This window comes from Siniperca chuatsi, linkage group LG4, assembly GCF_020085105.1.
Source record: "Siniperca chuatsi isolate FFG_IHB_CAS linkage group LG4, ASM2008510v1, whole genome shotgun sequence".
NCBI classification, from domain to species: Eukaryota; Metazoa; Chordata; class Actinopteri; order Centrarchiformes; family Sinipercidae; genus Siniperca; species Siniperca chuatsi.
The window spans coordinates 20,550,738-20,578,467 of record NC_058045.1 but is presented as its reverse complement, the minus strand read 5'-3'; the positions used below and the strand labels follow the sequence as shown (position 1 = coordinate 20,578,467).

The window sequence follows — 27,730 nt, the reverse complement described above, 5'->3', positions numbered from 1 at the left end:
AAGTAAAATAAACTGTAGCAGAGCTTTGTTTTTTCTTCTCTCCACTCAGATTAATCATCTCACGACCCCCCAGATTTATCTTATCTTCCTTGTGTTAGGAACCACTGGACAAAAATACCTAACAGGATATAAAGTAGTTAAAATGAGCTCCGCCTTGACCAGCTACAGCAGTAAAATGCTACTTACAGTACGCACTAATGCATCAGCATTAACAATTAGATAATGTTATATATCGCTCACTGGGGCCATTTGTCTGCAGAACACATAATTTTACTTTTGATACTTTAAAAAGGGAACTCAACTGATTCATCTAAGTCTGTTTATAGTCATGAGGGTACTACTGCATGTGTGAAAAGAAAAGTTGTTCAGAGTCTTTTGTGGCTCCAGAGGGAGCTGAGTGAAGTCTGATCAATTGCCTCACGTGATGTCACTCGAGTCAGCATTGGCTGGATCTGAAGACTACAAAAAAAATTACGTTTCGAGGCCAAACAGTCGGCGGTTGGGTTTAATTTTGGGTAATGTAGGCACCAAGTTTTGGCAAGGAAGAAGACTGCATGGAATAAAAAAGACTGATATGTGTGGTTCTGCTGCATCGATTATTTTTAACTGAGTCTGACAATGTTATAGTAGTGCAATGATAAATCAGTGGAGAGCTCTTTTAAGTACATTTTGCTGCTAATACTTCAGTGCTTTTACTGAAGTAAAATTTTGAATGCAGGGCTTCTACTTGTAGTGGAGTTTTTTTTTTATGGTTTTATCGGTTCTTTTACTGAAAAAAATCTGAGTACACATAAAGGCCAATAACCTGGCTGAATGGAAGTATTTAAAGTGTGGTTTTGTACCAACCAACACAAAGAGAAGCTATACTGTATGTTAGCTCAAGATAATTCCACATTCAGCACAAACAAATCTGATTAGAAATCCAATAATTAGAACAAAGCCACTCAAAACTGAATCCAGATTGAACTGAGCCTTGACTGGCTACATTTGACTAGAGAACATACAACGGCTCAAGTCCAAACAGAAGAATCGAGTCCGTCACCAAAGTTAAGTTTCAAATTGACAAAGCTCTCTCTCAGGTCAAAAACACCAGTAAAAATATGCGTTGTTTTGACTGTGGCCGTGGAGCGATTGATAGCACACATGACTATTGTTTTGGCGCTGCTCCTGGCTCTTCCTCTCACATACCAGCGAGACTGCGTGGTTGTTTTCAGCAGTGAGAAGACAGAGATCGATCTGAACCTGAGATATTTTGAATCTGTAGACAACAACAGGCATCATAAGGGGGAGGTCGCTGAGGCATGAACTCAGCTGCTCAAGCCTTTGACATCTGTTCGGCCTTCGCAGAAAATAACCCCTCTAGACACACACACACACACACACACACACACACACTCCCTTGTAACTCTACCCTTACAATGTTAAAGTATCCTGGAGCTGAATTAGTTCAGAAGATTTATTTGTCCTGAAAGCCCAGAACATAAATAAATGCTGACGGTTTTCCTATTAGAGACTGCAGAGTCAGAGCAACCAGACAGGCTGTAAATACATGACACAAAGGATGTAAATACTTGGGTGCAAGGGCAACAAAGTAAACGGGAAAAATCAACCAGCAGATAGGCACGTACCTTATGGTCTGTGCTCACTTCTTCAATCCTGTGCTCACTCTCTGTTGTAGTCCCACTGTCCTCATTCTCAGTGTGGCTTTCTGTGCCAGTCCTGTCTATGTGTGGAGGTGAATGATCATCACTCTGTTCCGTGCTCCCGTCCCCCTTATCTCCGTTTACCAGCCCGGCAGTCTCTATGCTCACACTTTCATTGTTCCTTTCCTGTTTGTCCTCCTTCTCCTTGTCCTGCTCCATCTGCGCTAGCACCCCGTTAGCCGCCGGTATGTGGGCATCCTGCGGTGAGGCCGGTACGGAGGAGTGCTTCTCCTGAGTCCCGCCGGTCTCCGTCTGCCTCTGGTGTTCGTGGTGAGCTGGGCTGCAGTTGGATGACTTTGTGATCTGTTTGAGTGGCGAGCCGTCTCTCTTATTCTCTGTGCTGCTGGAGGAACAGATGAAAAGGCAAAAGAGGAAGTTGGTCAGTCCGGTATCCACACAGAAAGAGAGAGAGAAAGAGAAAAAAGAGGAGAGGAAAAGGGGGGGAGAAGAAGAATGATTACAAGAGTCTGTTCAGTAGCTGCTCAAGTCGTTGATCAGGGAGTGTGGGACACGACGGTAAGCTTTTTGCTTGTGAGTGTGAGAGTTAAAAATAAAACTGTGGTGATGCACAAACTTCCTTCTGTCTTATGAGGCTGCTGAGAGCTGGTGTGATGCAGAGGAAGTGTATGTGTGTAAGAGAGCAAAGGAAGAATGGAGGTATAGTAATGAGGAGGACAGGAGGAGGGGGAGAGGTACAACACTACTCCCCAGAGATAGATGCTGTTCTACTTCCAAGGAGAACCCACATTATATATTGTCTCTTTCATTCTTTGCTTGAACATGAATGAAATGGAAAAAAAAAATCTGACAATTTGAAATACAGCGCAGGAATGAAAGCTAGATTAGCACAGAAACACACACACACACACACACACGCACGCACGCATGCTTGTACAAAGTCACCATTCATCTGCTTGACATCCTGTACCGGCAGTCAGTCCAGCTGTTTTCCTGTAAAATACCCTCCAGACTTCTGGTCTTACAGCAAGCAGCAACCTACAGTAGCTACTGTATCTTTGCTCAATTTTGCTGATCTTACTTCTGTTGTAGAACTGGCCACAAATCAGATCTAGGAAAAACTGCTCGCACTTAGAGCATCACCATTTCTAGCAGAAAAGAAACAAGAGATATTATGTCTGTAATCTAACCTTTACTGATGCAAAAAAACAGGTGATTTTTAGTCTTCACGGCTGCGCTGAATTTCACTGTCCGGTAGGAACAGGAAGTGTGTATAAATAGAGGAACAACAACAGGCTGTTGAAACACTCACATCACACACATCACTTATGGGTTGTCGGCCACCTGAGGTGTTCGTAGGTGAAACAATATCGTCCATACCCTTCCGAGGAACACTGAATAATACCACGATTAGCTGGTGAGAGATACTGTTTCAGACTGTTTTCAGAAAAAAAACACACAGCTTCAGTTTGTAGTGTGATGGTGTACACAGCAGTTCCTTGTTGCATATAAATAGCACAGTAAGTCTTCCAGTACATGACAGTGTTTTGAAACAGGCTGAACTAGACCAGAATTAAGAACAGCTTCACTTTCCATGTGGTAGTCCTTTAAGGTGCCTTTAAGGCAGCCAAGTGCCATGTGAACCAGATTAGTATATTAGTAGGCTAATTCTGTTCTCAGAAGCTGCAGGCTTCTTTCTCTTCTTTCTGTTCCAGGGCCACTAGAGGGCTAATCCCCACAGCCCCACAGAGTCTGAATGAAAAAGATACACCCGATCACTCCGATTAACCTCACTTCAACACTAGAAAATGTGATGAAAGGTGTGGAGAAAGCCTGGGATTCTGCTTAGATTTCGTAATTCTGTTTTCAGAGATCCAGGCCAGAGATGCGTTGGAATATGAGGCTACAGAGTGAAATCTTAGTGGGCATGCTACTGCTGCAGACTGAATATTTTTGGGCTCTACTGTATGAGAAGATTGGACAAGGGCACCATTGTTGTGCCTCTCACCACTTTCAATGGGCCTCCCTCACATAGACAAGGCTACAGCTACAATCCAAACTTGCATGACTTGTAATAAAAGATTATTACAAAACGAGATTTAATGGGCAAAAAAAAAAGGGGGGGGGGGGGCATTGGTAAGCCGTGTAGATACTTTTCACTTATTCCTGCTTTAGAACTGGTAAATTCAGCTGGTAAGAGTTTGTGTAAAAGCACAGCCAACAGAATACTTAAATCAGCATGTAACTATGAGGCAACAAGATCAGAGTAGAGACATTAAAGTTGAGATAGTTGAACAGATCCTACCTCATTCTCCTGGGCTTCATCTCGCAATGCTGAGTCCTGTCCTACAACTGAATGAGGAGCTGTGTTTCCCCTCGCCTGTACAAATCTCCTTTCATCCCCTTGCTAACGCTTGGCTTGTGAGGCATGGGCTAATCTCTGCTTGTTCTGTCTACGGCCCTCGCCTGTGCTACTATCAGTGAGTCAGGCTGAAGACTTTAATCGAGGGACTTCTGCTTTTCATCCTTGAAATAATCAGGGTAGGAAGTGTTAGGAAAGACAAAGTTTTCCGTCACTGTGATTACAACAGCCCGAATGAGGTCGTTTTGTTACAAGAGCTATTAAGTGACGTAGATGGAATTATTCATCCGGAAAACAATGTATCATCGTAAGAAAGTGCTATGCCGGTCACAGACTGTGTGATAAATTCTCAAGTGAGAGCAATATTGAAGAGCTGCTTTCACTGAATGATATTACACAATAGATTGGCATCGGATGAAATGAGCAATTCCTCACACAAATCCTCCTGTCCCATACTCTCTCTCATATTCTCTCTGTGAAGGGAAACTACACACAACACCAGAGAGTACAGAGCCCCTACCTGTTCTCCTCAAAGTGGCTGATGAGGTCTGAGACTTTGGAGTGTTTCTCCCTGGCTCTCTCCCGGTTCACAGCCCCTCTTCCTCCTCCTCCTCCTCCTCCTCCTCCTCCGCCTCCTCCTCCTCCTCCTCCTCCTCCTCCTCCTCCTCCCTCCTCCATGCCCGGTCTAAGTGGTAGTTTCTGGATGTGGCCCAGCGGGGACGAGAGCACCGTCACCGGGCTCTGGAGATGTGGTGGCTTTGGAGGCACTGGAGAGAAGACAGAGGAAACATTTGAACATTAGTGACTATCTTGGATGCTGGTAGATGAGATTTTTCTCACCAGGGAATATGTCACTGCAATGTCGATTTGGACCTGAAGGGGGCAGTATAGGCTATCCCAATGATAAACTGTATAATGATCCCAACTGACACGCACACAGGACCCTGTATTAAACATCCTAAATGTAACAAAAACATAACCCAGCTCAGTGTAACTGAACAGTTTAATGTTTCTCACAAATGATGTGTTAGGAATCAATTTCCTTTATGATTTACAGCGGCAGAAAGAGTGGAGCTCTGTCTCTTGTCTTATCTGAGTATGATGATTAACTCAAGCTCAAATAAAAGAGGAACAAGGCTCAGGGTTCACTGATCTCAGGCCAACTAACATAACTCTATTCCTGTTTTCACTGTTTCCCTGCGGTGACCTGAGCATGTGTAGAGCCATATACTGCAGTGGTGGAATGTAACTTTTACATTTACTCAAGTACTGTAATTAAGTACAAATTTGAGATACTTGTCTTGTGTGAGTCTTTTCTTTTCATGCCACTTCTACTATACTACAATTTAGAGGGAAATATTGTACTTTTTTCTCCACTTCAATTATTATTATTATTATTAATTATTAGTTATTACCTAAGTATTATCAGAATCAGAATCAGAAATACTTTATTGATCCCCGTAGGGAAACTCTTTGTTACAGTAGCTCGTCTTTACGTCAGTGCACACAGGAGAAAGTACTAGAAAAAATAAACACTATAAAACAGGTCAGAAATAAATTAAGTATCCTGTCGGTATAAGTATAAGATAAACTAAGTGTCAAGTACCAAGTGGGTTTACTGGTTGGTGATGAAAGTACAGTTTAAAATACAATGTAACTCCATAAGGAGTTACATTGTATAATATTTGACAGCTTTAGTTGCCAGTTACTTTACAAATTAAGATTTGTGCATACAAAACATACAATGAGCTTATAAAATATGTTTTGTTATAAATGAAACTACCCAATAGTTTATACAAGTACAGCTGAAATGATAAGTCGACTAATCAATGAGTCGATTGACAGAAAATTTATTATTATTATTACTATTTTGATTATCGTTTAAGTCATTTTTAATGCAAAGATGCCAAACATTTCATGGTACCAGGTCCTCAAATGTGAGGATTTGCTACTTTTCCTTTTAATAATTTTAATTTATTTTATCTATTGGTTGAACAAAACATTGTGAAGGGGTCACTTTGGGCTCTGGGTAATTGGCATTTCTCACTATTTTCCAAATTTTTACAAACCAAACAATCAATCGATTAATTGAAAAATAATCAGCAGACTAATCCATAATGAAAACAATCATTAGTTGCAGTTCTATACAACATGGTTAAACATTAGCTCAACCTCACCCAACTACAACAGTACTACTGCTTAATGTATGAGTAATAATAATACAATGATATAATATATAATAGTATAACAGTCAGCTGAGACATTTTTCTGCATTGAGCACTTTTACTTTCAATACTTAAAGTACATTTTCCTGATTATACTTTTACTTAAGTAACATTTTCAATGCAGGACTTGTACTTGTACCAGAGTAAGTCTAGTGTTTCTAGAGAATTACACAGCAAACAAGCATAGAGGACAGTACTAAAGCAGGAGAAAGGTCACTCTGAGACATTTAGCGTGTGCGTGTCAATACTTTCTCACTGACTTCACATGTGGATCATAGACCGATAAAATTATGTCAGTTGACCCCTGCCACTCTGCAGTGTTTGGCTGAATTGTTGTGATGATTATGTACCTTGCGGTTTAGACTGCAGCCGAGGCCTGCTGCCAGGGCCTCTTCCATTGACCCCTCCCCTGCTCTTGTCAGTCGTCCCAGCGCTCGCCCGATTCAGACACGCCTGCACACTGGGTGGGTTGCTGTGCTTGCACGCCGGGCTACTGCCTTGACCTGAAGGACACAGAGACAGAGAGACAGAGAGAAAGCATGTCCATTAAAACAAGAACATCTCAACATCTACTGTTCACAGTCAATGAAATGAGAGTGATGATACAGATTGGTAAAACAAAAACTAAATGTAATGCTTCATGTAAATGTTGACAACATTCTTTTTTCCCCTTTAGACTGAAGACAGTATAGAGGTGGCAGGAAATGAAAGGAGAGAGATGAATGACACGCAAATGCAATGCAAAAATAAAGGTCCCCTGTCGGACTCAAACCAGGACCACCCAGACACCCAACAACATTCACTTTAACCACAAAATACTTTGGCAGATCCATCGTTACAGACGCCTGTGTCACAATTGACAGTACTGATATACTGAAGCCTCTTGATGAATTCAGTGCTACAATTTAGAACTTTACTTTGAAAGCTATGAATTGTTATCAGAAACTTTCAGAGCCTTGTTTTGCTTTATTAAAATTCAAAACAGGTCGAAACATTTCAAGGCCTTAGGGATCACTGTAGCTTTCCAAAAACAAACTAGCCATCACACTCTACCATAAGCCTCAGTGTGTCCCATACACTGAGAGATAATTCCTCCCATACCACATCCCATACTGACAATCACAGGATATTTATACACAGGGCATACTGTATATATTCATTGCTGCAAATACGTTTATGATAAACAGCTGCAGGCTAAATATTAGAGAGTGTCAGACAGTTCAGTTGATTATCCAGCTAATGATCCAGTTGATGATCAGCTCCATCGAGGCTTTTACCCAACCAGCTGGCCACAGATGGCACAGCATCAGTGTTTAGATAGAGAAGACCAACTGATTTAATGGAGCGACAGACAGAGACTGACAGTGTTTACAGTAGTCTAAATCTACCTCTCTCTGACCTCACACAGCACACACACACACACACACACACACACACACACACACACACACACACACACGGAACACGTGTAGCCTAGTAAGGCAAATGCCCATATATGGTACTACATTTCCAGGAGCCAGTAGGTGCTCTCAATATTTTAAAAGCTATTAGTCCATTAGTTTCCATTTAAGGTGGTCACTTAAATGGGTACGTGTGATTTAAGACTGATGTATGGGTTGGATGCAGAAATCAATGTAGCTTTGCGCTTGGCTAACTTGTATGGATAAACGGTGTGTGTAGTGGAGCTTAAAGGATACAGACTTACACTTTCGCAAACTAGAACTTCTGACTACTTTTACTTGTATCTGTTCTGTTTTCACTCATGAAAGTCTACAGTACACATACAGAAAACTCGTGCCCTGGTAGCTCACCTGGTAGAACGCGCACCATGTATCAAGGCTGAGTCCTTACCGCAGTGGCCTGGGCTCACGCCAAAAAAATCATCTTTAAAAAAAAAAAAAAGTCTGGTCCTCTTCAGGGTCTCACTGATACTGAGAAGAGAAATTTTTCATCCCTGTGATATAATTCATTGACTTGAGGTCTTTCTTAGAAGAATACATAATCTTTCAGAAAATTATCTTCCACCCTGCTTGATAAATACATAATACGAGCTGAAATGATTGGTCGATTGACAGAAAATTCATCTGCAACTATTCTCATGATTGATTAATTGTTTAAGCCATTTTTTCAAGCAACACCACAGGGGTCCACAGTCTACAGCCATGCTAGCAGCTCGGTGGTACTTTATCTAAACGCTAACATCAGCATGCTAACATGCTCACAGTGACGCTAACATGTTGATGTTTAGCAGGTAATAATAAGTAGCAGGTTCACCATTTAAGTTTATCCTGTTAGCATACTAAAATTTGATAATTAGCACTAAACTGAAAGTACAGCTGAGGCTGATGGGAATGTCATTAGTTTTGCAGGTATTTGGTCATGAACCAAAGTATTGCACAATTTTTGACCTGATGGTGGCGCTAGATGAAAAGTCAGTAGGTTTTATCCTCTGGGGACCATGAATGTCTGCACAAAATTTCATGACAATGCATCAAGTAGTTTTTGAGATATTTCAGTCTGAATTTAAGTGATGGACCAACGAATAAAAATGGAAAACATTACCAAGGTCCGGCCTCTCAATTGTGCTGCTTTTCTTTGTCTTATGTGATAGTAAATTGATAGTTTGGGGGTTTTGGACTGTTGGATGACTATTTGAAGATGCCACCTTGGGTTAATTGGGAAAATAAACGGTAGTTTAATTGACAATGAAATATTTGTTAGTTGCAGCCCTAAAGTATATGAACATCTGGTATTAGAGTGAAAAACGTATGTACTACATATGTGGTGTACCCTTCCAGATGCAGTTTGTTTACAAAAATGCTGTGCCAAAATGTTGCTTTGGGCCCTTATTACCTTTCCTACAGTGATCTATATCTTACTAATCCTAAAGCAGAAAGAGAAAAAAAACCCCCACAGAATCATATAGTCACAGTTTCTATTTTTACAGCCTGACCATAATTAAAGACAACAGCTCAAGCAACTGTCTGGCTGGAAATACTCCCACGCTGTGTTTGGGAGAGCAAACTTTCTAAACATGGCCCCAAAATTACCAATCAATTCTGAAAGCGGCCCCAGGAATTTCTCTTGATTATGCGCTTGGCTTCCCCTCGTGACCACATTAAGAGATCATAAGAAAACATCCAGCAATAAGTTATGCAGCATATTATACATGTATGGCTCAAAATTAAGTCTCTGCCTGCAGATTGTACTCCACATATGGCATTTATCCTGGAAGATTGCAGGGGGTCCACTCTCCACAGCCTGGCTCTGTCTCCTAGGGATGTTATTAACTGTGTCAAACACCAGTCCCTCAGCTGTAAATCACCTCTGTGCTGTAGGCTTTTACTGAACCCGAACATGTTGTGCAGGTATTTTTAATGTACAAGATAAGACAAGAGCGATGTAAATATATGTCTGGAAATACAAACATATCTGGATTGGACATGAATACCAATTCTACTGTCAATTGCGTAGAAAACGATTTCAAGTTAGGATTACATCAACATCTGAAACATTAGGGCAATGAAACACAGACAGTTCTGTTACAGTAAAAATAGGATGAACTCTACTTCCTTTCTCAGAAACGGAGTGCTTGGCAGAAACTGCTGCTCCTGGTAACACACTCATTCTGGCATCTTCTCATTAAAGCTGGGCTCGCTCAAGTGACAGACCAACATGCACAGTAAATTAGTAGCAGCCAGACACCACCCGAAACACTTTGATTCTCCTCCTCCATGTGTGTGACGGGGGAAGGAGCCCCGATGTCTGGATCTGACACTAACAAAAGAGGAACTGTTGGACAAGGACTCAGCTAAGTGAGTTTTGTAACACCAAAGCGGTACTATATGCAATGTCATGTAATTTCTTTGTATCCTAACTGGTGGTATGACAACTGCTTTTACTCTACATAGGTAACCTGCTTTGCATAGAAACACACTTGGAGCACTGCTGTAATACAGGAAGTGAGGAGTTGACAAGTCAAACTGAGACTCGACCCTTGCCTCTGTCCTTGGTGGAGGATGGTGAGACTTGCTGCCATGGCAACTAGCCTGTTACCTTCTGAAGATGCAACATTTATTTCACTACAGAGTTGACTGAGCCTGAAGGCATCTGCTTCTATCTCAATAAATCCAAAACTGCTCAGCGAGTGCGAGAAATGAAATGCTCTCATAAAAGGTCAGGTGTCAGTAGCAGTGTAGATGAGAAAGAACAACTTGTGCTGGTTTGCAATAACACCCAGTGTCTTTTGCTTTCATTGATATCCTCTACACTTATCTAAAAACAGCTTTTTTTTCCCTATAGTGTGTGAGTCTATCAGTAAGACGGAGCTATGTCACATCTCTCCAATAACTCGTTTTTCAAAGAGAATGAGTAGACATAATCTACTTTCTGAGGTTTACCTGAGTTCAGTGGGTTATGTGCAGATATGTATGTGTGTGGTCAATGTTGTGGTGGCACTACATAATTAAGGACATCACTCCTCCCCTCCACACACACAAACATAACAGCAGCAGAGGAATGAGTTTACTGCAAGCCAGCAAAGGAGGCTGAAGGAATGTATCACTCCGACACAAATATCTTTCTCTGCAACAAAAAAACAAACAGTGGCCGAAAATAGTGAACCATCCTAAATAGTACCTAAAATAGTTTGGCTCTAGGGATGGCAAGGTCTGTTGGTTTGTTGGTCAAACACTTTGGTCCTGAGAAAAACAACTATTGGGTGGATTGCCATGATATTTTGTACAATCTTGTGCAATCATAGTGACCAGAAGATGACTTTTGAACTTCAGTTCCTACACCTACTGTATGATAATTAGGCTGATTCTATTAGCCTGATTTAGAGAAAGTTATTTGAATACAGACGGTGTAGCCCCTCATTCGTTCAGGAGTGTTCTATTGTAGAAAAGGTTTCAGTCGTAGTCATCTGGACACTGTTTTCAGAATCAAGACGTTTCGGCTCCCATCCGGAAGTCATTCTCAATTGTGAAAAAATGGGACGGAAACTAGAAATTTAAGCTATTCTGTGTTACATAAGCCCTGACCTCAGGAAGGAGTCTACCTGAGTATCTGTTGATTAGCTAGTTTTTCCTGAAACTGACCTAATTGTTTCCATGATGGCCCAGTAATCAGTAATCAAACCTATTGTTTTCTGGCTGCACCTACCTCATCACTGTTAAGTACCTGATTAGCATATGATTGGCGTGACCAAGGTGCTAATACACTGTGATAGACTTTGGGCAGATTGAATCTCAGACCGCCATTTCTGTTCGAAGAGGGATTTTCTTTTTTCACAAAAATGGCTTTGAGATGACAGATGACAGAAACTCGTTCACCCTAAGGACAAGATGCCCACACAAAAACAGAGCAATGTAGTTTACTCCATTCAATGCAGTGAGGAAAACTGCAAAGAACGGTACATAGGTGAGACCAAACAGCCACTTCACAAGACTTTATCAGCACAGACGACATGCTAACTCAGGGTTACAGAGCGCTGTGCATTTGCATCTAAAAGCTACAAACCACACATTTGAAGACAGCGAGGTGAAGATTTTATGTAGAGAGAAGAGTTGGTTTGAATGGGGCGTCAAGGAAGCCATTTTTGTGAAAACAGAAAACCCCTCTTTGAACAGAAATGGTGGTCTGAGATTCAATCTGCCCAAAGTCTATCACAGTGTATTAGCACCTTGGTTACGCCAATCGTATGCTAATCACGTATTTAACAGTGATGAGGTAGGTGCAGCCAGAAAACAATAGGCCTGATTACTGATTACTGGGCCATCATGGAAACAATTACGTCAGTTTCAGGTGAAACTAGCTAATCAACAGATACTCAGGTATATTCCTTCCTGAGGGCAGGGCTTATGTAACACAGAATAGCTTAAATTTCTAGTTCCCGTCCCATTTTTTCACAATTGAGAATGACTTCCGGATGGGAGCCGAAACATCTTGATTCTGAAAACAGTGTCCAGATGACTATGACTGAAACCTTTTCTACGTTATTTGAATACACATTTAAGAAATTTGAGGCAACAAATGAATCACTTGCAGCTAGACTACCTGTAACAATTTAAAGATGACTAAGAGTCTACAGTCATGCTAGAGGCTCTGTGGGGCTGTACGTATGCACAGCTTTGAGCAGAATGCTAACGTCAGCATGCTAACATGCTCACAGTGACAATGCTAACATGCTAATGTTATGCAGGTACCATGTTTACCATCTTAGTTTAGCACGTTAGCTTGCTAACATTTGCTGATTAGCACTAAACACAAAGTACAGCTGATGCTGATGGGAATGTCATTAGTTTTGCAGGTATTTGGTCAAGTACTGAACAAATTAAATAAATATCATGAATATCTGTAATCCATCCATTATTTGTCAAGACATTTCATTAAAAACAAAAAATGTTATCCTCATGGTGGTGCTAGGGGAAAAGTCAGTAGGATCTGGGGACCATGAATGTCTGTACAAAATTTTATGGCAATCCATCTTATAGTTGTTGAGTGGTGGACCGACAGACCGACATTGCTAAAAACATTGCTAATGCACTTAAAAACAGCACCATGAGACCAGTGCATGCAGCTAAGTCTGAGATACTTTCTTGTCCTTTAAGCACAGAAACAAACTGCGATCCTCGTGGCTTTGCAGGTGGGCAGGTGTGCCAGTCGGTTAATCTCCACTCAGCCTCTAAGTCAAACACTATTAAGAGAATGTTCAAGATATTTCTACCATGCGCTCATCATGTCACCACCTCCCTGAAGCGTTGTCACCTGACAGTAAGCCTGCCTGACCTGTCTTTTATGTGTCTCACTCTTTCTGGCCCCCCTGCCAAACCCCCACTGGCAAAATGAGTGCCGATACTTCAGTGTGAGAGCTCCTAGGTTAAAAAAACAAACAAAAGGCACACCTGTGTGTGTGATGCAGTGTGTTCCCTCCTGCCAGCAGCTAAAGACACCAGGCAAAGGAGTGTCACAGCTTGAAACTAAGGCTTTGTCTTCTCGCCTCATGGCCCCAAGGGTACACCATTCATTTAAAAAGCAATGTCTGAGAGGACTTTTATTTATTTATTTATTTTTTTTTTTACAAATTCTGCTTCTTCTTAATGAATGGGTTGCATGTTAAACATCGTCTGGGTGGTTTCTACACAGCTACAGCAACGTCAGGAAACATGAGAGAAAAAGATGGATAGAAGAAATATGAGTGAGTTGAAGTAGACAGCCCTTTCCAGAATATCTTCTCAAAAATCCTTCACATACACGTCTTCAGCTGGCCATAAATCAGCTTGCAACTGTTAGATTTTGGTTGAAGTACAAAACGGTGGAAATTATGGAGTGCAGTGATCTGTCTGAGCCTGTTTACATATGTAAGCTATTTATTATATCAAAAGCTCAGCCAGTTTTAGAGTGTAAACATTGTGCAAATATTGTCACATTCTCATAAATCAGCAGATAAACGAGCAGATCAACATGACAGCATGCATGTTTGTTCTAGCCATGTGACCGTGTGATCTAAAATCAAAGGTTAAAAGTACATCTAACAAGTAGCGAGAGAACCACACAGGAGAGACAATCCAAGAGGAATCCAACAGAGAGATTAGAAATAAAATATTCTGTCAAGTTAAAAATCCCAGTCAATGAACTCACCCTATGCTTGAGACAGAAGAGGAAAACAGTCGTTGTAGAGTGTATTCTCAGTGAGGGACCATGCTGTGTGTGTGAGAGATTTTTTTGTCCCTGAAGAGCACTAAGTTTAGGTTAGTTGCAATCTTCCCAGTGACTCAGTTTAGAGAAGTACAAGGCTCCTCCTTCACTCATGCTCACACACCCACTATTTAAGTGGCTTTAAAAAAATACAGAGGAACACAAACTGAGACACACACAAGTACACGAGTACACACACACACACACACACACACACACACAGGTTCACAACACACAACTCTGCAACTCTGAACAGACAGGATCTGCACATTCAGACTTCTACAAACAGCACCATTGAAAGTCAGTACTAAATCAATGAAAGAATATGAAATTTGGATTTCTGGCAAATTAAATTTAGCATGCACAGCCCTTGTGGGTACAACATATTTAAAGTGCTCTCCAGCGTGATCTCACTTGCTGGTCTCATTTGTTTTAATCTGATCCTAAAAGAAGCAAACAAATAAAGCCTATTGCCGAGAGTGTTGGTGTGAAACAGGACAACTAGTAGAGAACAGGTCTGCTTGTATAACAGCCAGAGCACTTCTCGTTCTGTGTGCGCCAGGCATCAGTCAGTTAGTCTGATCAATGATTAACAAACACCACAGTAAAGCAGCCTGGAGCGCCACGCACCAGTTCTCTCAACTGAATCTAAATGAAGCCCAAAGCCTCTAATGTATTATTTCTAACCACCATCCCGTCAACTACTCCTCCTCAGGCACATGCCTTGTGCAAATATTTAAGACATAAAAACAAGACAACTGAGAAAAACCAGTCAACAAACTGAGCGAACGACACAAACGAGTCTAACGTAAAATGCGGATCTGGTAAAATCCACTAACAGCATATGAGTTTTAATCTAGATGAACATATATGAAAATGAAAGAAAGATCCCAGGAGCAGGCTTCTTATTACCATGAACGAGATGTACCTTTTGCAGAAGTCAGCACAGGGAACTGCGACTCGAGCTTCTCCATGTTCTGTATCTATCCTGTGTGCAGAGCTGCTCTCTGGTGTCTGTAACAGTACTTGCTCTTTTGAGAAATTGCTGAGCTAAAGTGTTATATATCAACTTTGAGCCATCACATGGTCACCAAAAAACCAAACACAGGAAGCCTTAATTTAAGTCATGCTAACGGCTATGACATGGCATAAATAAGTCTTATTTTGCTATCCATGAAGATGTGAAATATGTGTGTGTGTGTGCTTATTTTGCATATATATATATATATATATATATATATGTGTGCGTTATGTGTCAGCAGATTAGAAGGAATGACAGTAAACCAGTTTAAACAGTAGAAATTCCCTCTAAATTACTTTTACTCTACTTACACTTACACTGCAGTAGTTCAGGCACAGCCTGTATATGATCAAAATCTTAACATTTCATTTAAATGAAGCAAACATCTATGTTTTAAGTGCTAAACATTAATCTTCCCACCCTGAATAATTGTGCAATAGTGACCAAAACTGCACTCTCATGCTCACATCTCAGTGGTGCAACCATAAGTTGGTGCCAAATACTTGATGCAGCCAACCTCTGCAGTCTCACACAGGCAGGATTGACTGCTGTCAGTAGAGATGCTGCCAATGAGTGATTTTCAGATATTTGATGCTGAATTGGTTATAGTTGGTTAAATTTCACCATTAACCATCTGTTTAGCTGCAGAATTGGCTTATTTAGTCTAATTCATTTTAGCGGGACTTTGGATTCATCTATGTTAGACACAAGAACACATCGTTTCTTTTTCACATTTTCCTTTCCTCCCTCTGTTCTGTTGTTACAGTGATACTTTCCCTGTCTGAATTCTTCATCATGAACATGCACAACTGTGAAAATGCATACATGGAAAAAGATATCAGGTTTCTCCAGCAGTGTTAACCTGGTTATCTCACCTCAATTAAGGACACCTGGTTTCTCATTGACATTAAGTTTAAGAAATGAGGTTATTGCCAAAAGACAGGAAAAAACAGGTTACTCAAGAGATGTAAACACACTAAATGTTAACGTTTTAAATGTATGTTTCAGTGGTATGTTTTATGCTTTGATGTTGTGGATTTATCCCACAATATATTTGCTTTTCTATATTTCATCTGTCAAATACAGAAAAATAAGGTTTCTGTAGATTCCCTACATTTAAATGCTTTGCTGACACAGTAAAAGTGGGAAACATACTTTCTGAGGCACATGCAAGATACCGAGACAAAGTGACACTAACTGCTGCTTCCCACCTTCACACACAAGGACCACATGAACCCAGTTTCTAACAATTTCTGGTGCCCTACATCACTCAGTGAGATTAGAGTGTGTAGTTACAGTATGTGTCTGGCTCTATTCTGGTACACGAAGTGTTTATTGTGTCCATCATGCTGTCACGCTGTGCGTGTGTGTGTGTGTGTGTGTGTCTGTGTGTGTGAGCCTGTGCGACAGACAGGGTGACAGATAACCATTACCACCAGGCATGGAGGATTAACTGTTTCTGTTCAACTACCCAGACTTTCTTCAGATTAACCCTGCCTCATTCCCTAATCCAAGAGCCAGTTTGAGATTAGAACCACAGTCTGCTCTGAACCAGGAGGTCTGGGGGGACAAAACTGTCTGTGTCTGTGGGGGGGTTGTGATGAAAAAGAGGAGGAGAGTGGGGAGGTGAAAGAGATGGGGAAAAAAAGAGGTGGAGACTGAGAATCGGAGAGAGAACTGGACACAGTGGTATTATTTCAAAGGGTGCACATGATGACAGAAAGGCAAAAAGGTGAGGAAAAAGCTTCAGCAGTGCTGAAGAAAAATAGGATGAAACAGACAGGATGGAAGGAAGAGTGAGGGCATGATGAAAATAGACAAGCAGAGAGAAGATGGACAGATGAAAAGCCAGATGGAAGCGGGGTGAAAGGATAGAAGGATTTACGGGAGAGAATGAGATGGTACACATGAAAAAAAGAGAAAATGAGAAAAAGTGAAAAATAGGAACACACTGGGGGCTGGAGGAAAGCACCCATTCATCACACAGACTGAGAGCCACACACACACGTTTGATATAAAAATAGAGCAGAGACCAGCAGCTTTCTTCACACCCATGCATAGCTGTGAGCTGCAGGGAGGAGTGTTCATACTGCCCTTCACAGCATCACCCTGCACCCACTCTCTGCATATCAACCTGGTCTCACGTCACTGCAGCCAACTTGCTTAAAAGAAGTAAAACATCTTGTTAGATTTGGTCGAGTTTAGAAAGGACTCAAAGCCTTGAAACTCTCTCTATGTGATATTGATTTCAAATGCAAACATGTGCAGCCCTCCTGCTGTGAATCAGAGGTGGTGACTGACAAGTAACAAAGCTTTGCATCTTAATTCGGCTTGCGGCAGCACTACCTCCCACACATCACAAGATGATGATCAAGAAGAGGTAAAAAAAATAAATAATCAACACTAGCACAAATACAGACTGGAAACCACAGGAAATGAACATCATCACATCTATGCACAAGTGAGCTAAATAGCTATACATAGACACACATATTATATGTATATATATATATATATATATATATATATATATATATATATATATATATAGAGTGGTGTGAAAAAGTGTTTGCCCCTTCCTGATTTCTTATTTTTTTGCATGTTTGTCACACTTAAATGTTTCAGATCATCAAACAAATTAAAAAATTTGTCAGAGATAACACAAGTAAACACAAGATGCAGTTTTTAAATGAAGGTTGTTATTATTAAAGGAAAACAAAATCCAAACCTACATGGCCCTGTGTGAAATAGTGATTGCCCCCTAAACCTAATAACTTGTTGGGCCACCCTTAGCAGCAACAACTGCAATCAAGCGTTTGCAATAACTTTGCACTCTTCGTCTTTTACAGCGCTGTGGAGGAATTTTGGCCCACTCATCTTTGCAGAATTGTTGTAATTCAGCCACATTGGAGCGTTTTCGAGCATGAATTGCCTTTTTAAGGTCATGCCACAGCATCTCAATGGGATTCAGGTCAGGACTTTGACTTTGACTTTGCCACTCCAAAATCTTCATTTTGTTCTTCTTCTGCAATTCAGAGACCCCACAACAACATCCAAAGAACTGCAGTCCTCACTTGCCTCAGTTAAGGTCAGTATTCATAACTCCACCATAATAATAAAAACCTTCATTTAAAAACTGCATTTTGTATTCACTTGTGTTATCTTTGACTAATATTTAAATTTGTTTGATGATCTGAAACATTTAAGTGTGACAAACATGCAAAAAATAAGTAATCAGGCAAACACTTTTTCACACCACTATATATATATATATATATATATATATATATATATATATATATATATATATATATATATATATATATATATATAAGCCAGAGGAGCTTTCTGCAACAAAGTCATCAAAAAAGCTACATTCAAAAGAAAGTTGTGTGAAGAGTGAAGGTGATGCTGACTACCTCTGGAGTGTTCGATTTTCACTGCAACGCAGGCCTCCTCATCAGCGTTCTTGGACCGGAAACAGTCAGCTTTGCCTTTCTTCTCTGCAACAACAAAACACATGGTTCACTATAAAAAGAAATACGAGCAAACTAGGGAACAGGAGGATATTTTAATACTAGATATTTTAATCTGAGGCAGGAGCTTCAAGCTGTTCCAGGCAATGCCATGTTTTATTTAAGAGGAGCACCGACTGGGTAGTACAGTGAGAGGACATGAAAATGAGGAATAGAGGAAGAAGAGGCAGGAGGACGAAGCATGCCACACTATTTTATATTTTCCAACAGGCTTTCTGGATTAAACAGCAGCTGAGACAATAAGCTGGACATGCATGGAAGTGAAGATATTCAAATTTGGGGCAAAAGCTGCAAGAGTTTTAGAGCGCTCTTCTGGTAGCTGCATTTATCAAGATCAGGAGTAGACTTGTGTTTGTTTTGAGAATGAAAAGGAATACACCGCCCCTTGGAGATAGAAACCCTAATTAGTCTGTCTGTGATATGTAGGGCATCGTCTGTGGGGAGAGCTAACACTCTTTCAACACAGCCGTTTAATATGCACATAAAAGATTAAAGAGAAAATAGCAACGGTCGTAAAAACAATGATGGGCTCACATGAGTATTAGTAAGCCCCCTCCAAACACACACACACACAGACACACACACGCATATAACTCAGGCACATGTATGCTCAAGACATGCTCTGTCTGATCTAATATGAAGCATCAAAGCTACGGGATGATCAGTGCAGTTGTTGACATGCAGCAACATGTGCAAGTGACACAAGTGAACAGCTGTACAACAGAACAAATTAAAGTTGAGCGGACTTCATCCAACTTTTTTGTCACTCAATCTGCTGGCAGTGACATCGCAGTGATGATGACACCTACCAATCACAACAACGAGAAACACCAGCTGACCAATACACCTGCAGGACAATATAATCAGCTGATATTGGGTTATCACAGATATATCGGCAACATCTGTATGTTGATCGATATGCAAAATTAAATTGCAGAATTTTTTTCTCAATTATATTTAATATTATATATTTATATTATTTATATATTTAAGATTTCAATGACATTTACTGTTAAAAAATGTACTGTAAATGTTATCTTATTTTTAGCCATGCTACTGGCAGTCGGTCCACCACTTTGGTCCAGACTGAAATATCTCAATTATTATAACTGACTGCCATGAACATTGGTACAATGATTCATGGTCCCCAGAGGATGAATCTCAAAGACTTTGAGACATTTTTATGTTGTGTTTTTTTACATCAAAATCAGACATATCTTTATCACAAAATGTGTGTACTGTATTTGTGAAACAAAAACATTTTCAGAGTATCAGATTATTCAAATGCTTACTTTTCTCAATTATCAAAAATCCAGTCATGCTATAATGTTTTCACAATGTAAGGAAACAATATGCATAACAATTCATACAGATCCCATACAGAAGAAAGCATGACAGGGTAATTCTATGAGTCTAGTCACACACATTTTCATCTGAATTCATCTTTTAATAGAATGTACACACATCACTTGTCATTTTTTCCCTTCATGCACCAAACTATATTTATTAATTACAGCTGCTCACTATTGACGTGATAGTGATATTGAGTGAGTATTTCTGATTTCTGATTTAGCACAGTATCCATTGGGATAATATCAACACAACAGACCTTTACTGAGACCGACATAATGGAGTGTGGATAATGTTACGTAAAAAGAAAAGTGGACAAACTCAGTGTGGGGGCGTGCAAACAGTCAAGAGGAGGTACAAATGACTGTGTGTGTGTGTGTGTGTGTGTGTGTGTGTGTGTGTGTGTGTGTGTGTGTGTGTGTGTGTGTGAAGGGGGGTATAATGTCCTGGCTCAGGGATTAAAGAAGGGCTTTCTCCACCCACCATCTGGACTCCTCATGACAGGCCTGCCTGCTGTTCACACACACACACACACACACACACACACTCACACACACATATAACCTGTAAAGTTCATATGTGTGTCTGTACAGTACATACAGTAAACTGAACCCCAATCTGTTATATAAGTTCCCTATTCAGAATACAACGCACGTAAGCAGCTTATGAAAAGCATTACATAAATATCAGACACATCTCTATAGAGACAACCCACCGACTCAACTGTGACCCCCCTCCAGAAGTCTCTCGGCCATGTGACATCAGAGTCATCATACGCCCATTGTTTTCTGAAGTGGGGGATGTGTTACTATGTCAGCACTGAAAACACAAACACATACTCGGAACAAGAAAATGTCACACGCTCTGCCAGAACACAAGTGACAACGTCCATAAAGGATATAAAGGTTTCTGATATTTGAGATGTGGGTGTGATGAAAAGCTACTGATGTATGATGGGATGATTATATTGGTCCAGCTTCTGGCCTGACTCAAAACTTCCTCTTCCTGTCTATCAACTTCCTGTTTTTCATATTCTGCAATTGCAAATTGCATACCAATACTGACCATGACACAAAAGAGAAACTGCAAGAAATAACATGCACATATCGGCACGCACAGTGGAAAATGGTTATTGCTCAGGCAGGATTTTGGAAGTGATGTAAAACAAAGTTCACAATAAGGTCTGAATACTGAAAATGAAACTCTGCAGCTGCATCCATCCTTGAAGCAGCGATAATGACACATTTTTGAAAGTGACCGACAAGAGACTCTTGCAAAAGATGCCTCAAACTTTGTGACCTACAGTAACTGTGAAAAAAATGAGCCCAAACGAAATTACTGATCCTTTAAGAGAAATTGAGGAACTGAGAAAGCTGGGCTGTTTTTCTTCATTGATGTCTGCATGTTTTACCAGCTTAGTGTCAGTTACAGTAAACACAAAATGCACAGGTGAAAGTGAATATGAAGGTATTAACGCATTTCTGTCTGGTCAGATTTATACTGAACACAACCAGCCAACTAAGAAAAAAATATTACATCTGCCTGAATGCCTTCTGTATGTCTTCGGGCTTCAGTTCCTTCGAATTAGCATCATGAATTAAACACGCACCAACGCAGGTGGCAAACTGCAGCAAATTCTTCAATGATGGCAGTCAAGGAAAATAAAAATCTGATTTAGCAGTTACATTCACAGCAATCCAATCAGCTCTCCGAATGAAAGCTTTTGCTTCTCCTGAAACAACCTGAATATTACATAAGCCATGATTCCAATACCACTATGAATTGGTGTTTTTTTTTTTATATAAAGCTGTAATGATAGCAGTTGATCAAAAGTACAGTGGTGACTTCTCTTTGGCAGATTTATCAAATCTGTGTGTGTGTATAAGCAGTATCTCACTATCAACAAGTGGCGTAAACAAACCTATTATCACATAAATCGATCCCTCAGCTGTTGACAGCAGCTCTGTCTCTGTTTTCATTAACCTGCTCTGTAGCAACAAGAAGACTCTAACAGACGACTGCGGTGTCGAACACTGAATGAGTTATGAACCAAGTCTGACCTTCAGTCAACACACAAAATGACATCCTAGTCTCTCGCTGCCACTGCTCGCAATCTCTCTACTCTTCAACCTCAGAAAATGTGGAGTTGGTAGGTAGACAGACAGGTACTGTAGGTGAGGCTTATTACAGGCCTGTGACAGCCACAGATACCGGATTTTTTTCATTCCTCCCCGAGAATTTGATTTATGGATTCCTGTCGGGATGTAAAAAGAATTTCAACAATTATAACAAAACAATACTTCTGAAATACATTACCTACGCTAGCTTTAACCATAGAAAAAAACCCCACGAGAAACATAACTTATCTGAACTAAACTCAAACATATTGTAAAAGATAAGGCTGATTTTTCTTGTAGTCAACAAATAGTCCCCAACAAATGCACTATTTACTCCTGTTTGAGTAACATTTGTTAAAAAGTACAGTGCCCAGCTGTTTTAGGAAATTATTTAGCATTTAAAAAATGTAACTACACATTTGTTACACGTTTTTAAAGATTTATATCTTCAGAAGGAACAAGTGGGCAATACTTAGTTAGTAGGATCAATTCATTGCTGGTTATGGTCTTTTCATAAGATTTGTTGACAGTAAAAAATTGAGCATAACGTGGAAACGAAAACTAAACGCATACAAAAAAAGAATTTCCAAAATGAAGCATTTTTAAACATTAAACAGAAAGAACAAATCATTGTCTATTCCAACCAAAGGATAATTTTCCCAAATGTAAAAAATACCAGTTTACCAGTACACTATGTGCAGATAGCATATTCGCATATGGTACTTTAACATGTCACACAGGCTGATATAAAAATAGTTGTAGTTGTAGTCACCAGGTCTTTAAAATAGACTCTGTTCAATTCACCTTTCAACAAGTCATGACTAATTATCTACATGGTTTCCCCACAAGAGACAACCTACGTACTTAAAATGTTTGGAATGTGACTGCACCCACGCTGATGTATCCACTTGTCTGGCAGCACCTGTGTGTGGGTTTCTGTGTTAAAACCAGCACTTCCTCCAGTTTTTTTCACAGTGGTTCACTGACGGCTCATCTCTAATCTCTTTACTGAAACCAACACAAACTGTATTATACTACTGTTTTTGAACTGACAGGCTGTTTAACGGAACAAAACATGTCTACAGTACCTTTGAGCACTCCTCTCCAGTACAGCTGGGTTTTCCCCGTCCTGTCAACCACCCAATGTTTATCCATCTCAGAATGTCTCTTTAACTCAGTTTTATTAGCATCTATAAGGAAATTACTGTCCTTTCTTCAGACACAAGTTTCCCCGTCAGCTGGTTACTTCATGTGTGTATACCCTTCAAACCTTCAGAGTACCTGCCTCGTTACTGTACAAACCGGTTCTCTAGGAAACTAGAGTCACCAGGTGTGGAAGAGAATGGGAGGAGTCCTTCAAGAGGTTAGTAATGTTTATTTTTTTAAAGATTATTTTTGGGGGCTTTTAGCCTTTATTTGATAGGAACAGACAAGAAATATGGGAGAGAGAGAGTGGATGACATGCAGCAAAGTGCCGCGGGCTGAATTCGAACCCGGGATGCTGCGGTGCGCACTCTACCATGCGAGCTACCGGGGCGCCCCAGTAGTAATGTTTTGAGGGTTAGCCAGCACTCAAGGACAAAGTCACCCCAGGGTGGGAGGAGCGAACGGGAAAAGATGAGAAACCAAAGGAGGGGGTGGAAACACTGTAAATCACTGGTGAGGAAAGGTGAAGGAAGGAGGGAGAGGAATGGAAACGTGAGAAAGATGAAAATGAACCAGTCGTAACAGTTAATATTTAACCATCTGCAGTCAAGCCAAATAATCTAACTGTATTTTTCACATGCTAACTGTATTACACAAATCTGACTGCGCAAACCCCCCCAAAGCCCAATTTTAACCTAATCTCAGCCCTCATATACTGCAGCAGAAATGAATGTTACACACAAAGATTCTGAAATTAAATTCTGCACTTATCATCCAATAATGATGAGAAATAGATACTATTAAATATAAAAAAAGACAGTTTCCGACCATAAGGACACAAGAATGCAAAATAACCTCAGCTTCATTTGCATGGCTGCCCTAGATTGAGATAACTACCATTCAAATATAACTCATAAATAATGGAAAAGAAGAACGTATTAATATGCTAAGTCACACCCCTTTAATCATAGTGAGGTTCATGCTGGTGATAATGTGTGTGTCTCTGCGTGTGTGTGTGAGCACATGTCTGAGGTCTTCATGCTTGACACAGAAGAGATTGGCTATTGAATGGGACCAGATGCGTCTGTCTCCCTTCTGTCCTGTGCCTCCATAATGGACAATTACGAAAGAGTTATGGTTTTCTGCCACAAACATAATAGAGTGAAAATTAAAAGGCCTTGTAAAGCCTTTATGTGGTCAAGGCAACCAGATGAGACCACCATCTACAGCACAGGGAGCAAACATGGAAATATGATGTAGTTTACTCTCCATATAAGCCAATCAGCAAAGTCTTATGGTGATCTACTTCAGTGGTTCCCACCTGGCAAATATAAGTCCAATATTTACTCTCTTTTTAGCTTTGTTTTGGTCTCCACTAACTCCAGAGGGAAATATCTGGCTCTTTCGCTGCTTAATGCTTTACTATGTTCATCAGCTAGTCGCTAACTTTGTGTGTCTGCTGTTTGGTAGTGGGTAGGTAGCGTACAGTGGGTTGTTAGAGCTTTTTAGCTGAAAACAGCTGCCTGCTGTGGCTGAAAACGATGCAAGAGTTCCGTAAGTGTGAACCAAAATATTAAAGTTGTGCACCGGAATATGCAAACAATAATCTGCAGAGTCAGATAATAATTGTCTGTGGCTTCATCACTACGACCAACCCCTTTTGCATACTAGTAGCCATGTGATCCGTTGATAATAAAAAATATTGATTGTAGTCGCTTCAAAGCAGAAGTAATTGATTTTTTTGCCACTTGGGGGCAGCACAACAAGCTTGAAATATTATCACACTGCAAATTGCCTAACAGTTGCCTATTTACACATGCCGCAAACACGGAGCAAGAATAGCATTGTGGGCAAGTCCAATATTCACTTTCTTTGTAGCTCTGTTTTGGTCTGTACCAACTCCCAATGGAAATAGCTGGGTCTTTAGCTGCTAAATGCTCCACCATGTTCACCAGCTAGTGGCTCACTGTGTCTGTCTGCCGTTTGATGCTTTAACTCCTTTTCAGGCCTCTAATGATCTTTTGAAGAATGCTCTCAGTTCATCTCCACATTAAGGCCACAACTTGTAATGAGTAGTCACAAGCCTATAAGGTTGGAAACCACTGATCTAGTGGTATGGTATTGTGTAAACTGCAGATCTAATTAGTTGTTAGTAAATTTGAGCAGTGGATTGTGGGTCTTCCTGAGCAAATACAACAGAGTGTCTTTCAGAAACTCTTTCTTTTCAGCTACAGAATTGTCTGTACACTTTCCCTCCCTCACATTCCACTAACTTAAACATGTGCCTCATAAAATTCATACATCGTCTGCTGACGCTCCATCTACTTTCTGGTTCCCAGCATGCTCCCTACATGGCCCCAGCATGTGAAGATAAGCTTTTAGCATGATCTGAACATGCTCTCTGGCCCATGTCTAATGAGGGCTGGCCAAGTGGGCAAATGGGCGTGCTGTGATCCTGAACCTGAATGGCGCCCCCCCTGTTTAACACTTCCTGTCCTTACTTTAAAGAGAACACATACAGAAAGTAGGAGAGGGAAAGAAAGACTGATGTTTTTTGGTTGCCACTGCAGTGATAATCATCATCCAGAGAAGGATGACCATAAGTGAATATTTAAACATGCTCTGGATATCAGATGGCAGACACATTAAGTTCCATAACTGTTCTAAGCAGGTATGAAACCTTGAGTGAATTTGTACAAAAAATAGAGATAGTAGCAGAGAGAAAGAGCTTGATCAGAGTCCCATGACTGAGATCCAAACAACAATGTAGAGATAGTGGACTCTGATCACTGGGTACTGAGAAAGGGATCGATTGTTGGAACTGGAGTATGCGATAACATCGACAGGCAACAGTCATTCTCTCTTCCACTATCTCTCTTACTTCCTCCCTTTCACTGTACCTCTTTTCAGCCTGTTGTCTCTTTCTCTATCACCTTCTACTCCCTCCATCTCCTCCTCCAAACCCTTGTGACCTGCCTGTCTACCTTGGAAAACAGATCACAGCTGCTGGGCAGGAGCTCCCAAATGTGTCAATCAATATCTTGTCCACCCAATCACCACGTCTGACTGGGCCCCAGCAGACCAGCCTGTTCATAAATGGACAACAGTGCTTATTCACAGCATGCACTTTTATGATAAGACTAAACCAAATGGGTTTGAAATGTCTTACAGATTAAGCGCAGATATGTGAAAGTGACCTATATCCAGCATAAAAGACCATTACTCTGTGTGTAAAGAACACACAAAAAAGCAAACAGAATGTGTCTATAAAAAGCAATATACTATAGTAAACTCAAGCACACCAGCTGCACTCTGATATTTGTATTAATTCAGTGAAGTTGAACCCTGCAGAGCCACATGCCCCGAGGGTATTTTTTCCTACAATCTAGCTATGTTTTCATTAGATGTTCATGCAACCCATTTTAAGCAAAACGTTTACAAATAACCATTAAAATTTCCATCTGCTCGGCAAAAGTAAATGACTTCCTGAACTTAAAAGTACAGCTCCATTTCCAAAAATAAACCCATGAGAAATTCTCACAAACTGATGCTAATGAGTAAGTTGTTATTACTCATCTGATGACGGCTACAACTCATGCTGTCCGATGATGAAAACAAAGACATGCACTAGGCAATATTCTTATGCACTGAGTAAGAGGCATAGAGACACAACAGAAGGAGTGTACACATGAGGAGTGGCAGCACATGACATTTTGTGAAAGGTCGTGGTGGACAGATATTTTGTATTTTAAAGCTGATTTCTGTTATACAGTGACTGAATCATTTGCAGGGATGATTATGCCTAGAGTATTTTACTGTTTACCCTGAAAAACAGCAAAAACTTTGACTGAATCTGTTCTGTTATAAAACTTTAACCTAACTGACCTTTCGCTAAGCCCCTCCCCCGAACAATGATTGTCCAATCATGGCTTAGCAACGATAACTAGACCTGTTAAACTCTGGATTTCTGCACGTTGAGCAAAAGTGTACGAAATGGATTAAGCAGTATGTTTATCAGCTCTAATGTAAGCTGCAAATGTTAGCGTGTCCTGCTAACTAGCTTACTACCAACAATTGTAACTCAGCGTCACTTCAAGACCAAGGAGTATTTCATATTTTGTGTGGTTAGAGGTTACATAAAAATAAATAAAAGCTCAGTTCACGATAGCACATCCCGTTTGTAGTATTTCCCACTGTGTGGAAATTGCTACTATATTAGAGTTTTGGGTAATGTTAGCAACTCTGTCCTGCTCTTTATTTTGGGAAGTGTATAATCCAGCAACTCCAGCAAAACTTGTTATCCAAGGTAGTGTTACATTCGCCAAACACATTGGTTTTGGTTGTATAGTCCTCATCCTAACAGACTTTTGTAACATTAAAATTGAAACATACTGTTTGAAAAAACAAACAATGAAGACTACATCTAATCTAGTAGCCTATGCTAAGCATTCAAACAGAGCTATGTTAGACCACTCTTCAGCCCTGTCGTGATTTTGTGTGAAACCAACTGCATACCGGCCATTGGAACCATGCCTCTGGTGACCTTCCCAAAAGAGGACATGTATGCCAGTGTGATATATCGCATGGTGTGTTATTGCGTCTTTCACCAACCAA

At 40.4% G+C, this 27,730-nt stretch overlaps 1 protein-coding gene across 11 annotated transcripts in view; it reads right to left on the bottom strand.

The window, feature by feature from the left end:
- The window catches only part of fgd4a (FYVE, RhoGEF and PH domain containing 4a), a 59,359-nt gene that overhangs the window by 8,550 nt on the left and 23,079 nt on the right, over positions 1-27,730 (bottom strand). For 5 of the 11 annotated variants that reach the window (XM_044193414.1, XM_044193412.1, XM_044193410.1 and 2 more), the window contains 4 exons: positions 18,387-18,470; positions 6,599-6,751; positions 4,544-4,790; positions 1,629-2,046 (listed from right to left, as the gene is read on the bottom strand). In XM_044193414.1, coding sequence (XP_044049349.1) covers positions 1,629-2,046; positions 4,544-4,790; positions 6,599-6,751; positions 18,387-18,470 — 902 coding nt within the window. Of the gene's footprint in view, positions 1-1,628; positions 2,047-3,966; positions 4,513-4,543; positions 4,791-6,598; positions 6,752-13,889; positions 14,040-14,874; positions 14,976-18,386; positions 18,471-23,058; positions 23,237-27,730 lie in introns of those variants that run through there. The other 6 variants (XM_044193415.1, XM_044193411.1, XM_044193417.1 and 3 more) reach the window with 6 other exon arrangements.